The 15461-nt window shown below is 40.3% G+C and overlaps 1 protein-coding gene across 3 annotated transcripts in view; it reads right to left on the bottom strand.

Moving 5' to 3' along the window:
- The window catches only part of GDPD1 (glycerophosphodiester phosphodiesterase domain containing 1), a 163957-nt gene that overhangs the window by 17240 nt on the left and 131256 nt on the right, over positions 1–15461 (bottom strand). For all 3 annotated transcript variants that reach the window (XM_073616525.1, XM_073616523.1, XM_073616524.1), the window contains 3 exons: positions 13956–14089; positions 11338–11397; positions 6416–6467 (listed from right to left, as the gene is read on the bottom strand). In XM_073616525.1, the coding sequence (XP_073472626.1) occupies positions 6416–6467; positions 11338–11397; positions 13956–14089 (246 nt within the window). The remainder of the gene's footprint in view (positions 1–6415; positions 6468–11337; positions 11398–13955; positions 14090–15461) is intronic.

Here is a 15461-nt window from a genome sequence, read left to right as displayed (position 1 = left end):
ACATGTCCTCATTTACAGTTAAGAAAAAAGAGGGGGAAAATGCACTGGACTGCATCAAAAATGCACCAAAAACTAACTGGAACACATCAAAAACATGTCACAAACGCGCATGCAGAAAAGCATCTGGAACGTATCCGGACTGCGTTTCTATGGTGTGAAATGGCGCTAAGGATTTTTATAAACACGTTGTTTCTCAGTAAAATGCAGTCACCACATCTATGAATTGGAAAGCTGCAAATTAATACATTTTGGGGGGGTCTAATACCACTTTAACTCTGTCTGCTATAAAGTGAAAAAAAGGGGATTGGGGAGCGCTAAATAATTATCAAAGAAGCTAATACACAAAAAAATTCCATTAAATGTGAGCTAAAAATAATACTATCAAATAATGAAAACCAGCCTGTGTGCATAAAAATTGGATAAACAAAATCATAAACCTGGAGGCAAAAAATAATTGTGTTCAATAATAATTGTGCCACCGTAACATTTAATGTCAAATAAATATCAGATGTGTAGTATAATAAAAAAGTCCATCAAAGATAAAAAATAAATTGTATAGAATCCTGATGTGAATCTTGATATCAAGACGTGAGCAGCAAAATCCCTTCACCATCACTGAAAAACACCAATGTGCTCATGGAAATGGATGTCCGCTTACCAGATGAAGTTGACCAATTTAATGAAAAAAAAGGTCAAATAGACTTTAGCAAGATAATGCTTGCTGCAATGGAGAAAACTGAACCAAACTCTTGTCCTCACATCACAGGGTCTCACGCATGGGATATAAGATAGATGGAGAGGAACCAAACATAGTGTAACATCGTTTATTTAAAAATTGAATAAAAACAAAGCATAGCCAAATGGCTACTCACATATTGGGTGCCATCGCCCGGCACTGAGGCTAGGAAGCGTATCTTATGAATGGGGGAATCCGCTCTGTAGGAGAAGTTCCCAGATGATCGCGGCAAGGGCGTGCGTTTCACCCTCGACAGACAGACGAACCACGGAAGCCGGATGTGATGTAATTGCGTGACCAAGTACCGCCTCGACGTACGTTTCATTAAACACGTCTTCAGGAAGCGTACTTGGTCACTAAGGAGATGGTTTAAATAGTGTTTAGAATTTGCATAAAGGGAGGGGTTGAATGCTTCACAGCCTCAGTGCCGTTCACAGAACACCGTACAACCGTCTCCAATAGCATTTATAATGACAGAGGTTGATTTAAACTTCCACAAAAAGTTCATACAAATGTAAATGATCTTAAATACTGGTACTAATAGAAAATGTGTTTCGGAATGAAACTAGGATTATGATGGCACATTCCGCCAGCAACTGGCTAATAGAAATGTGAAAAAAATAAAAATATATAGATAAAAATAAAAAATATATTTATATATTCACTAAAAATTGTGACATTGGTCACAATTTTGAATTAGGAACGAAAAAAACTAGGTACCCAACAGTTGCAAAAAATGAAAATAAATAAAAATAACCCAAGAAAAACATCCAAAAATAGATGCCAATTACCTTAGATCAGTAATTCGGAGAAAGAGTAAATCTATGAGAGTATCCAACACACATCTAATCCTTAGTCAAAAAACAATTTAGATCCAGTTCGATATTTAAGCCCTGTGGCTGCATCGTTTGTAAACGGTACAGCCACTGGGTCTCATTCTGAGAAACAGCCTTTTTAAGATCAGTGCCTCTCCAATTGGAGGCAATCTTATCTATACCGTAAAAAGTAAGCAAACGGGGGTCTCTATTGTGGACCATACGAAAATGCCGTGATACGCTATGATTAAAAAAACCTTTAGAAATATTGGCTACATGTTCGTTAATACGAACCCTCAATTTGCAGGTAGTACGACCCACATATTGGATTGAGCATGGGCACTCTAACACATATGTGACATAACTAGAATTGCATGTGATCAGAGGTTTTATAGAAAATTCTTGTCGGGTGACCTTGGAATGGAATTTGGAAATCTTTTTCCCTACTCTATTTGTGGTACGACAAGCTTTGCATCTAGTGCAATAATGAAACCCTGATCCATCCAGAAAAGTAGAGGGTTTCTTAGGAGGATCGGGTACATTGGGGGCTATCATATTCCTAAGTCCTGGTGCTCCTCTGTAGATAAACTTTGGTTTGGGGGGAGTAAGTTCTGTAAATCTCTATCCTTACAAAGTATAGGCCAGTGTTTATGAAATATTTTTTCCACTCCCTTATATTGGCGATGAAAACCTGATATGAAGGAGATATCTCCCAAAAAGGGGGCTTTTTCCTTAGGGACTAAAAGAGAGTCCCTATTCATGGCCAAAACTTGGTTTTTAGTTTTAATAAGATTTTTTAGAGGATAACCTTTCTCCTGAAACCTCTTGGTGAGAATCTCAGATTGTGTGTGGTAGTCAGTAATGTCATCGCAATTTCTCCTGATGCGCATGTATTGCCCCTTAGGGACGGCTCCTAACCATTGTGGATGGTGACAGCTATTGACTGGCACAAATCCATTACAGTCAGTAGCCTTGAAAAATGTTTTGGAGACTAACCTATTCCCTTGTTTAGTTAGAGTGAGGTCTAAATAATTAATAGTATCCCAACTGGATTCGGCAGTAAACCTGAGTCCATAGGTATTATTGTTCAGACTCAAAAGGAATTCTTGAAAATCTGACATAGTGCCCTCCCTCAAAAGAATGACGTCGTCAATGTACCTTTTATAGTACTTTAACGATTTGCTAGGTTGATGATAAATAGTTTCCTGTTCCCATTTATTGAGTACTATATTTGCTACACTGGGGGCATACCTTGCCCCCATGGCAACTCCTTTTACTTGATTGTAAAACTGGTGATGTGCCCAAAAATAATTATTCCCCATAGCCAATTTCAGTCCTTCAACTAGAAATTCTATTTGCAGTAATTTAAGTTTTGATTGGTCCATGAGTGCTAATTTTACTGCTACCAAGGCATCTTGTTGTTTAATATTGGTATAGAGTGATTCTATATCAATAGTCACTAATAGAGTGTTTGAAGATATTGTAATACCCTGTAGGGATTGAATGAGAGCTCGGCTGTCCTTCAAATATGATTGTCCACAGGTGACTAAAGGCTGTAGGTAAATATCCAAGTACTCTCCTACACGGGAATATAGAGACCCTATCCCGCTCACTATGGGTCGGCCGGGAGGTTTTTCTTTACATTTGTGTATCTTGGGCAATATATAAAAAACTGGAATACGTGGGGTCCGGGGAATGAGATAATGGGCTTCCTTTTTATTGAGAATATGTAACTGTAGACCCTTGTTTACCCAACAAGAGAGCTGTGCTGTGAATTGTGGTGTGGGATCTGACAATAAGGGTTTATAGGTGGTGATATCCTGTAATAATCTTTGGATCTCCAAATTATAATTCTCTTTGCTAAGGACTACTACTCCTCCCCCTTTATCCGCTGGTCGGACTACTATTTGTTTATTATCTTCTAATCTTTTAATACCTAAACGAATAGACTGATTGGCACTGAATTTTGGGACTTTGAGTGATCTTACCTCCTCTTGAACCATATTTTTAAACACTTCAATATGGTGGTGAGTGCTTTTTTTTGGGATTGAATACTGAATTATTTTTGAGTCCACTATGCAAATAAGTGGTCTCAATCCCATTAGGAGGGGAAGAGATATTTGCTTGTGAAGAGAAATGTTTTTTGATATTTAATTTCCTAATAAATTTCTCTATATCAACAAATACATCAAACTTGTCAATATTTTTGCTAGGTGCAAATTTTAACCCTTGCGATAATACTAGTAATTCCTCCTCTGAAAGGTCTACTCCGGATAGATTAAAAATCCCTGTATTTAATTGTCCCGTTTTCTTTTTCTTTCTCCTTCTCCCTCTACTGCCTCTTTTTCGGTAGGCTCTCTGGAATGTTGGGGTGTGGTGGGTGGGATTCTGTAGGGTCCTTTCCATTCCTTCCATTCCCCCCTGGTTGGTGATGGTTGTGGTGATTATAATAGGGTCGACCTCCATAATTGCCCCTATAGTTTCCTCTAGGGGGTCTGGGTTGGTAATAGTTATGTTCTGGATTATGATATTGGTAATCATAATCGGATGGTCTATTAGACAAAGGCGCAAACCTATTGTGTGTAGGTACCATATAAGGTGCTGGATAGGGGTAATTGTTGTTGTTCTGTGGGGGATAATTTCTACCCCTCTGAGGGGGGTTATTTTTAGGGTAAGAGACTGGTTTATTAGAGGTTCTCACTGGAGTGTGAGGGGTCACCCTCTTATTAAAATCCTTGGTTAATTGGCTAACAGCATTATGTATCTCCAGATCTCGCACGACTGGAGGTACATTGGGATCGGTTGGAATTGAATCAGTTTGCCATTTATATACCTGATTCTGTTCAAAGTCTTTAATATCTCTCTGGTATTTCTTAAGTTTCTTCTGCTGAATATCAGTATCATATTTGGACAAGTGAGTATGCAACTGTTGGGCTTTATCTAAGAACTCCTTAGTTCCTTGGAATGGCTCCATTTTTTCTTTAAGCTCAGAAATTTTGGCTTCAAGGATGCGTCCCTTTAACCTGTTACTTTGTCTATTTTGGGTAAAATAATGGTTTGCATTAAGCAAGTTATAAACAGAAGTCCTGGTAAATGTTTTAATTTTAAAAGCTGACTCCTGCTTGACCATCCTCATGTACACTTCCATCCAACCTTCATATAACAGCAGGACCCTGCTTAATAAAAAATCTTTTTAAATGTGAGGAGATGTTCTGAATTATATAAAGAACTCTTCCCTGTCCCTCCCCCTCCGATAATTAAATGTAGAGAGAAATGGGTGGAGGAGGTCCCAGACTTGACTGGGGAGTACTGGGATCATATGTGGAGTTTTCCCTTTACTCACTTGGTGTCGGCAAGAATCAGGTTAATTCAATTCAAGTTCCTACACAGGGTATATTATACCCCAGCAAAATTGTCCAAAACTTACTTTACTCTCACTCCCCGGCTACCTTCGGGCATGGCTTTTGGTACTGTCCAGTGGTTTAGGATTTCTGGAGAATGGTCCTGCAATGTATAACTGAGGTAACTTCCTTACAAATGCCAATGATGGTAACAGTCTGCCTTTTTGGTCTTGTGGAAGGTCTGGTGCCCACCAGGGCTCAACGCACTCTACTGCTATTTTACGCACGCAAGGCGTTAGTTCTTTACTATAAAAAAAAACAGTGACACCCTCCCTGACCTATTGGAAGGGGTTCATAAATAAGGTGGCTCCATTTTACAGTAGGGGTTGCCCAAAAGAGTTTGAGAAAGTCTGGCAAGTTTGGTTGGACAATACTACTACTGCTACGTAGAGCTATAATATTTCTGTCTTTTACCTGTTGTGACTAGAATTTAGCATGCCATGGAGGGTATAGACGAAGCGTAAACACTTTTTTCAAGTTGTACCACTTACCTTTGAAAGGCTCCTTTCTAACTATAGAGTCTGAGATGTGTTTAATATTTCCTACATAGGCTTACGGCTGATCTCTTTTATGTCATATGTTCTGGGGTCTACATTTACCTTTGCATGTGTTAAAGTGCTACTCTATAATTTTTTTCTTTCTTGCCTCATATCCCTTTACCCTTGGTTCACAACTATGTGTTTTTTTAGCGCTCTTTTGCAGTTTGCAGAAACACCCCACAGTCCATTTAACATTGTTTTCTATGGTACACGTTCACATCTATGTGTTTTGTGGCCGGTGCGTTTTTGAAAAGGGTTGGGGAATTTTTTTTTTTTTGTGTTTTGCGTGTAATAGACTTGGCATGGGGTCCCCCCAAAATCCGTTCCAGACCCTGATCCGTGCATATAGTCTGACAGGTCAGGAAAGGGAAGGGACCAGCGAGCGCTTTTGGGGTTGGGGGGTTTCCCATGCTTTTTTAAGAAAAAATGTTGGCGTGGGGGAGTCCCCTTTGGATCCAAACTAGACCCGAAGGACCTGGTATGGACCTGGGGGGAGTCCACAAGGTTTTTTTTGCAATTTTTTTTTTTTTGCCGGCAATGTTTTTTTTTTACATTCAGCTGTCAGTGGGGAACCCTGCTGACAGCTGACTTGTCGGTCGTTAAGGATGCAGCGGCAGGCTTCCCGCGCCCCCCTCCTTAGTAACCAGCTATTTTCAGTGTTTAAAGAGAAAAAAAACAACTTAAAATGCATGAGAACCGCATTGAAAAAACGCATAAAAAAACGAGGGTTTAAAAATGCACTGCAAAGCGAGTGTGGGCGAGGAGTTATTATTACTTGTGTGTTTTGTAGGTCAATTTTTCAGCCCTGCGTATTCTATGCAACACCAATAAACAAAAATTTTCAAAAAAAAAAAATATGAGGAGATGATGTCAGTTCTTTGGGGGTCGTTGTGGTCATTATTTTAGGAAGAAAACACAATGTACCTGAATTCCCCTGGCTTTCAAGTGCTCAAACAGACATTTTCTCATCAATAAACTAGAAGAGAAAAGAAAAGGTTTAATCAATAAAAATGCTACATTTCTGACAAGTTTTCCTGGGAAAATAGATTTATTCTGAAGTGCACAGACTGGATACACAGGAATGACAGGATTTCAGTATGAACAGAAAATATATACAATAGAGTATGGTTCTAATGTGTACAGTATGATTATTGTGAAAGAGACGTCTATTGTAATAATAACATTTAGCTTTACCCAGAATTGTTGTTGTTTTTTTAACACTATAGTTTCTATATTGCTTAAATTAGGCTGCCTAGATATGCCTACTCCCAAAGGTATGATAAAGCTGTGATATGGACATGACTGGTAAACAGACAGACTGTTCATTTTAATGCTGACTGCCGAAAGCTAATTTATGCCATTATTTTAATGTATTCTTTTATTTCACCACTAGAGGGAACCATTATCCTTATTGTAGAAAAAGAGTGATACTCATTCCTGGAAACCAACCAAACAACATTGTTGATAGTAAACTCACTTGCTCTGCTTGGTAAAAAGTGAAGAAATGTGTACAGAGCATTAGCCATCAGTAAGCTATTCCATTTTTGTGACCACTGAAAATATAGTATACAACTGCACATTATTAACCATCTCAATACAGTGCATTTTAACCCCCTTCCTGCCCAAGCCATTTTTCAGCTTTCAGCGCTGTCACACTTTGAATGACAATTGCGCGGTCATACAACACTGTACCCAAATGAAATTTTTATTATTTTTCCCCCACAGATAGAGCATTATTTTGGTGGTATTTGATCACCTCTGCGTTTTTTATTTTTTGCGCTATAAACAAAAGAAGGGAGACAAGTTTGAAAAAAACACAATATTTTTTACTTTTTGTTATAATAAATATCCATTTTTTTTTAAACAAATTTTTTCCTCAGTTTAGGCCGATACATATTTATGGTAAAAAAAAATCTCAATAAGCGTATATTGATTGGTTTGCGCAAACGTTATAGCGTCTACAAAATAGGGGATAGATTTACAGCATTTTTATTTATTTATTTTTTTTACTAGTCATGGCGGCGATCTGCGATTTTTATTGTGACTGCGATATTGTGGCGGACACATCGGACACTTTTGACACATTTTTGGGACCATTCACATTTATACAGCGATCTGTGCTATAAAAATGCACTGATTACTGTATAAATGTGACTGGCAGGGAAGGGGTTAACACTAGGGGGTGATCGAGGGGTTAACTGTGTTCCTAGGGAATGTTTCTAACTGAAGGGGTAGGGGACTCACAAGGGGGGGAGAGCGATCGGTGTTCCTCTGTACTGAGAACACAGATCGATCATCTCTCCTCTCTGACAGGACCTGGATCTGTGTGTTTACACACACAGATCCAGGTCCTGTCGTGTTACCGGGCAATCGCGTGTGCCCGGCGGACATCGCGGACGCCGGGCACGCGCATCAGGTGCCCAGTGACACGGCAGGCGCGCGCGATTGCCGGTGGCGGCGCGCGCGCCCCCTGGTGGGTAGGGAAGGCGAGGGCATCATATGACGCCCTCCCAGAACGAGAGCCGCGCCGCCTCGCCGTCATATGACAGCAGGCGGGCGGCAAGCGGTTAAAAGCATGCCCGTCGGCAGATCGTGGGCATAAAGCCATGGTCCTGCAGACTGTCTATGTAGCTGTCTGCCCATACCTCCGATATGGGCAGGCAGTTACACATTGAAGGAAGAAAGCTCAATGAACTACCTAGAGCAATCAACAGTGCTCTGGTAGTTCATTGAGAACTACAAGCCAACAGCCGCAAAGGCTCTTGGTACTTGTAGTTTCTTCACTCACAGAACACTGTAAATTAGAGCTGCACGATTCTGGATAAAATCAGAATCGCAATTTTTTGCTTAGAATAAAGATCACGATTCTCTCACAATTCTTGGCATAACATCATTTTTTACATTGTACAAAAAAATTGGGCTACCTTTAATGTTTAGTTTTTTTTTTATTAATTGAAGTGCATTTTTTCCCCAAAAATTGTGTTTAAAAGACTGCTGCACAAATACAGTGTGACATAAAATATTGCAACAAACTCCATTTTATTCTCTAGGGTCTCTGCTAATATGGAGGTATGGAGGTAAATGTCTTTTTTGCATGTGTGCGCTGTAATATTTTTTGTTCTGTTGTATGGTCTTATGGCTGCACCATCTTTAATGCTTTAATGCATCTTTTAGAGTGTGCCCCCCAAATATCTTGTTTGTCTATTGTATGGATTCTGACCAAATCCTTTTGGGTGAGGAGCTCCCCACTCCCTCATTAAGTACCTCTCATTAGTGTCCACTTGTGTCATGGGTGGAGACCTCAAGTTCTCCCATATAGAGGAGTGTATTGCTCTCATGGTTCGGAGAAGCAGGATCTCCCAATCTATGGATAGTGTAGGACCCACTAATCATGGGGTACTTTGTCGCAGTAAGTGGGCTTAAGCACCATATAGTAATATGGTGTGACCAAATCACCATAATTTTTGATAATGTTTTTTGAAAATGTCTAAATTGCCTTGCAGGAGGTAAATGTCTTTTTTGCATGTTGCGCTGTAATGTTCTGATTTTAACTTTTACGCAACACGTGTTAGAAAAAGGTTTAGTCTATACGTGGTTAAATGGACCTAATTTACAGACCAAAGTTCATTCCTTTGATCCAAAACAAGGATCTCAAACTAGCAGCCCTCCAGCTGTTGCAAAACTACAAGTCCCATCATGCCTCTGCCTGTGGGAGTCATGCTTGTTAGACCCCATACACACTATTAGATTTTCTGCAGATTTTTGTCTTCAGATTTACCAAAACCATATAATATGAGGTTAAACCTTAAGAGTTTCAATTTGTATGCAATCAGACAGGCCCTTGCACTACATGGTTTTGGTAAATCTGAAGACAAAAATCTGCAGAAAATCATAACGGTCTGCCTTGCAATGCCTCATGGGACTCATGCTTCATGCACTAGTTTTGCAACAGCTGGAGGGCCGCCAGTTTGAGACCCCTGATATAAAAGAACCAAATGATACATTGTTTCTTTTTATCTCAGCGCTGAGTAATCTTGTGATAAACTTTGCTGGCTTTTTTTTTTCTTTGACAGCTCTGAGCAGAGAACGGCTCTGCACTTGTTACAAAAACCGGGGAATAGCCGGATTAAAATCTTGAGGGGGGTTGAATCGAGATCGCGATTTTTTAACGATTAATTGTGTAGCTCTACTGTGAATAAATGTTATTTTATTGTTACAGATCCACCGCTTGCTGTCAAAATGGGGCCTCGGGGTGAGAGGAAGATGGGAGTGTTGTAACAGGTTACAAAAGGTGAACTTATCCTTTAAGCTATAGTAGAATATGTACTTCAAATCTCTTTAAGCAATGTACATTGACACACAATACAGCAGGAATGGGGGATACACCTTTCACCTTTTCACATGTGAATAGTGATAAATAATAAATGGCTCTCTTTTTTTTAACACAAGTTAAAGCTTAACTTTGAGTAGAACAGGGGAGGAGAAGAAGAACCTCTGTCATCTATGTTCGTTACCCTCATCCCCATTTGGCATATTTCTCTTTACTTCCAATTTAAAAGATGTCCGTGTTATCAGAAAGTGAGGAAATATCTCCAAAGGGGACACAGATGGCAATATTTTATTTAGTATGCTAGGGATAAATTGGAATCTCAGGTAGGGGTTATTTGCTGTAAGTGCCCCCATTGGGAACATTTCCCCCTACTTCATGTGCAGGTTATGGATGTCTGATTGAACAGGAAGAACACTGGCAGCATTTAAAACCATAATAGAGGATCTAACCCTTCTCCACTGATTATTCAATTCTGATGGAATTTTCTTGGAGTGGACCTTATCTTTTTATATTTGGACTGTTTGGAGAGAATGAAAATCCGACACACTCATTTTGAAGGATATCCACATATGCCTGTGAGATCCCAGATGTCATGTACACTGAGGTCAACAACATTAAAGTGATACTAAAGTCTCATTTTTTTCTTTTAAAAATAATAAACCTGTTACACTTACCTGCTCTGTGAAATTGTTTTTCACAGAGCAGCCCAGATCCTCCTCTTCTCTGGTCCCTCTTCGGCGCTTCTGGCACCTCCCTCCTGTCCAGCTTGCTACGGGGTCACCCGAGCCGAGCTGCAGCTCTGTGTCCATTCAGACACGGAGCCACGGGTCGGCCCCGCACCCTCTCTCTCCTGATTGGCTTCTGTATCTAGCTGGATAGAGATGTGGCTCAGGTAAGTTTTGGGGAAGCTGGGGGGGGGACTGCTACACTGAATGCATTAAGATAAAAAAACCTTCTGCCTTTACAACCCCTTTAAATGTCTTTGGTCAGTAAAATATTAGAAATGTAAATTCATTCATTTGTTCTTTAAAGTGATTGTAAACGATTCACCTTGTAAAACAAGGCATTCAGTTTAAAATAGAAATGAAAGGCAAAACATTTTTATATATATAAAACATTATTAATACCTTGTTTCCCTTTGTTTTAGAACTGATCATTGCATGCTCTGTTTTTAGCTGCATAGGAGCTGCGGGGAGAAGAAGCGGCAGCACACTGAGCTTGCCAGTGAATGGCTGTGCAGGGGAGGGCGTGCTAGGACAATTCTGATCATTGAAGAGTACACTGAGTTCCCAGCAATGCAAGAGAACTGACCACGCTGTGCTCTCCTGCTTAGTGTAGTCAGTTTTTTTTTAATAGGAAAGCAAGGGGACTAGAAGGAACACAGGATTTCACACAAAGGAAGCAATACAAAGAGAACAGGAGACTTTCTCATACAAGTACATAGTTCAGCAGGCACAAATCAGGAAAATGAAATGTTGGGGTAAAAAACACTTTAAGATCAATAAATTCTACTTACGCATCTGCAAGCCATACAACGAATTTGTGACTTCTGCTCATTTTGGAGGGATCTTTTAGTCTGTAGAAAATGTATAATATAAAATGGTGTATAAAACGTGGTAGTCTCATGTAAGTTAATAAGAAACTAGATAAATATTACTAAGATGTCAAATGGATTGGGTGTCTGTCAAGTAACAAAGAATTTTGGAGACATTAAGCCTCACATTCTTACCATTTAAAACATATCCCCATATTAGAAGTAATCTGTCATTCGGAAACTGCCATTACTAACCTCTCCTGGAAATGCTAGCTTCCTGGCTGTCATACTGACCCTCTTATATGATAACTTTAGGTTATTGACCCAAAAAAGATATAAAGACATGGGTTCTAACTTTACTCTTCCCTGATACGTATACTTATTCTGAGCCAGTGACTTGGAAGGTATCGAAGCCACTGTATCAGCTAACAGTCCAACAACTACCAATTTTTTTACAGAGAGATCAGTACTGATAGCTACTGAATTTTGTTCGTGACAGGATTGCTTTGAAGCCGAACTCAAGTCAAATGGTTTAATACAGACATTCTCAACCAGGGTTCCTCCAGGGGTTGCTAGTGGTTCTTTGAGCTAGGGCTGATTGACCCCCGCCCAGATTGTGCCTGCATAGTTCTGGGGCCAATGCCACTTGGTAGAGCCAGCAGTATGACACAATGTCCTTTTAGCGGTCTGTAAGGTGAGCATTATTTGCACTGACCCCCAATGAACTGGCTTCATCAGGGGTTCCCCAAGACCTAAAAATGATTTCTAGGGTTCACAGGGGTAAAACTGTTGAGCAAGTCAGGTTTAATATCAAGAGTTGCTAAGAATCAGTGCTTCTGTCAAGGCTTTTTTTTTTTTTTGCTGCGCGCATTGAGGTTTATTTACCTAAACTGGAGTGGGCAAAATCTGGTGAAGCTCTGTATAGAAACCAATCGGCTTCCATGTTTTTGTCAAAGCTTATTTGAAGAAGCTGAATTTAGAAGCTGATTGGCTACCATGCACAGCTGAACCAGATTCTGCATTTTCCAATATTAGTAAATCAACTTTATGCTCTGGAACAGGTGTATCCGAGCTACTACCTCCTGTGCAATGCCTGGTAAGCCTCAAGAACACAGCACTCAGCCTGTGAACTCTCTGTAAGCCTCCATATAGTCCATGCAAAAAAAGGAGAAAGGCTGGTGCCATGGAAGATGGCTAAAACATTGTTTTATTATTGCATGTGAACAGCAGTCAAAAAGAAATCCAACGTGTTTCGGCCATCAGGCCTTAATCATGAGCCATGTTTGGCCACTTGCTGCCCGGCCTATAGCAGAATGACGGCCGGGCAGTGGTTCTGTTATCCTGACTGGACGACATATGACGTCTCTCAGAATAACATGCTGGCGAGCAGCGCGGCGATCGGTAATGCTGTGTGTCAATGACACACCGCATCTCTGATCGTGGTAAGGAGCCTCTGACAGAGTCTCCTTACCACTTGATCAGCTGATCACAGCGTGAACCAGAAAGTGCCAGTAAGCGGCTTCCCTCAGTTTGTGCTGACAGGGAGAGCCGATCGGCGGTAATGCCTATCAATGCCCTATCAATGCACTTCAGATGCCAATCAGTAATACCTGTCAGTAGCTCCTCATCAGTGCTGCCTATCCAGTGCCATCTATCAGTGCCCATCAGTGTAGCCTATCAGTGCCCATCAGTGCCCATTAGTGCAGCCTCATCAGTGCCCGTTAGTGAAGGAGAAAACAAAATTTTATAACAATCGAGAAAAATAAATGTTTTTTAAAAAATGCTGGTCTTTTTTCATTTGTTTAGCAAAAAAATAAAAACCCCAGAGGTGATCAAATACCACCAAAAGAAGGCTCTATTTGTGGGAAGAAAATGATAAAAATTTCATTTGGGTACAGTAATTGTCATTTAAAGTGCGACAGCACAGAAAGCTAAAAACTGTCCTGGGCAGGAAGGGGGGAAAGTGCCTGGTATTGAAGTGGTTAAAGCCTGATGGCCAAAACGCGTTGGCTTTCTTTTTGACTGCTGTTCACATGCAAAAATCAAACAATGTTTTAGCCGTCTTCCATGGCACCAGCCTTTCTCCTTTTTTGCATAAATGTTATGTTCTCACTGGGGAGATTTTTCCCTCACTTCCTGTGCCTATGACACCCATACAAAAATAATAGGTGGTAGGACATCACCGTAATAGTAGGGCAAAAAAAATTGCCAGAAGTTTTAAACCCTCTTTACTTTGCTAAATATGCATTTTGTGTGTGTGTGTGTGTCCATAGAGAGAGTTCCCATCACTTCCTTTACGTCAAATCTCCCTAATGGATAAAGCAATACAAATCTAACAGAGGCTCTAACCCTTTACTGCTCTATCCAAAACTAAACTGTTTTGCCTAGAGGTGCCTTCCTTTACCACTTAAAGGACAATTAATAGCAATTACACTCTTTTTTTTTATATACCAGTATATTTACTACTGCAGCACCAGTGCTCTTTAAGGAACATTTCTTTACTCCAAAAAAAGTAAACCCTTACAAATATATCAGAAGTACCAATTATATGAGGTGTTTGAGTGTATAACTAGGTATACAAAAATAGCTGCATTACATACTTCATGATTATAGAAGGCATGGGGACCTCTAGAAACTGTTCCCGGATTGGAACGAAGGGCAGGAGTCCCGTATAGAATAACCCCACCAGCAGCAGGACACGTTGGAAGCAAAACAGCAGTGGGATGTCACAGTTCTGAAACGGTGGAAAAAAAAAAAAAAACACTTCAGGTTAAACTTATGTAGCATAGTGTGATTTGTTCATACTGAAACTGTGTGACTGATAAAAAACGAGACACTTATGAAAAGGTTTTTGCCCAGTGCTCACAAATTCTAAATGTATTTTGCTGAATATAGTGATTTCCTATAGTTGTCAGCTCCATCTAGTGGCCATAGTGCTGTATCTTCCTGATTTAGATATTTCAAGAGAAATACCACATTATGGCCAATAGATGGAGCTATCATAGGAAAGAAGATTAACATATGAAGCAAACTATGGTCAGAAAGGTGACAAGTGGCCTGTGACATTCCTCCAGCAATTTTTTTAAAAACAGACCCCTATGTGTAAAATGATAAAATATTTTACTCAGCAAATTGTAATGGTCCTGAGACCTACTGTATAATCAATAAAATTGGTATTTCAAACAACAATTTTTTTAAAATCCGAAATAAGATTTATTAAGTCAAGATCAAGAAACAGCAAATAGTCAGTTGCCCTCCGGGGGGCCTACACAGATGAATTAGCATAAAATACAAGGCATTGATCGTGCAACCAAATAAACTATGATGTATTTATGCCATACCACAACAGTTTTACCACAACCGTTTATCCAGAACTAATTCTACAGGTGATAGCCCAGGGGTACCCAACCATGGGTCCCATAAGTTATTAAACTTGAGCGGGAATGTGGTACAGCTCAGGTGGAAGGGAGAAGATATTCCACCTATCAGGAGGGTGGTTGTGGATAAGATCCTAGCCATGGGATTTAAGGCAGAGGATATTTATGCGTTTATCAGTCCAGCTGGTTCATATGAATATGATTTATCCTTTGTGCATCCAGAGTCACTGGATCTGTTTTGGGAGCGGTTTGAGCATTTATATAGGGGCCAGACTGGAAGGGGCTTATCCCCAAAGTTGTCTCACATCAGCGCTTGATTAAGAATGTGACTATCCTGACTAGGAATGAGTCTATACCCCCCCCCCCCCCCGAGGATTTATGGGTCTGGTTGAGGAGGTTTGGTGAAACGTTGTGTCCCCTAAAAAAGATTGAGGATGATAGAGGAATCTGGACAGGTGGGTGGTCAGTGTCAACGAGGTTGAGTGTGCGTGGGAATGTGGTCCAGCATTTGCCCTCCTCTGCCTTTTTGGTAGAGATAGGATTACCGTCTTCTACCCTGGTCAACCTAAGCTGTGCCATAAATGTGGAGTCAAGGGACATTTCTCCTCTAAATGTCCAGAACAGAAGTGCTCTTCGTGTCAGGAACTGGGGCATATGGCGAGGGACTGTAACATCATTAAATGTAACCTATGTGATAAGGTTTGTCACCCTTATAACCGGTGCCCTGAG

Source organism: Aquarana catesbeiana, linkage group LG02 (assembly GCF_042186555.1).
Source record: "Aquarana catesbeiana isolate 2022-GZ linkage group LG02, ASM4218655v1, whole genome shotgun sequence".
NCBI classification, from domain to species: domain Eukaryota; kingdom Metazoa; phylum Chordata; class Amphibia; order Anura; family Ranidae; genus Aquarana; species Aquarana catesbeiana.
The sequence above is the reverse complement of the archived record's forward strand: the minus strand, read 5'-3'. Positions and strand labels throughout refer to the sequence as shown.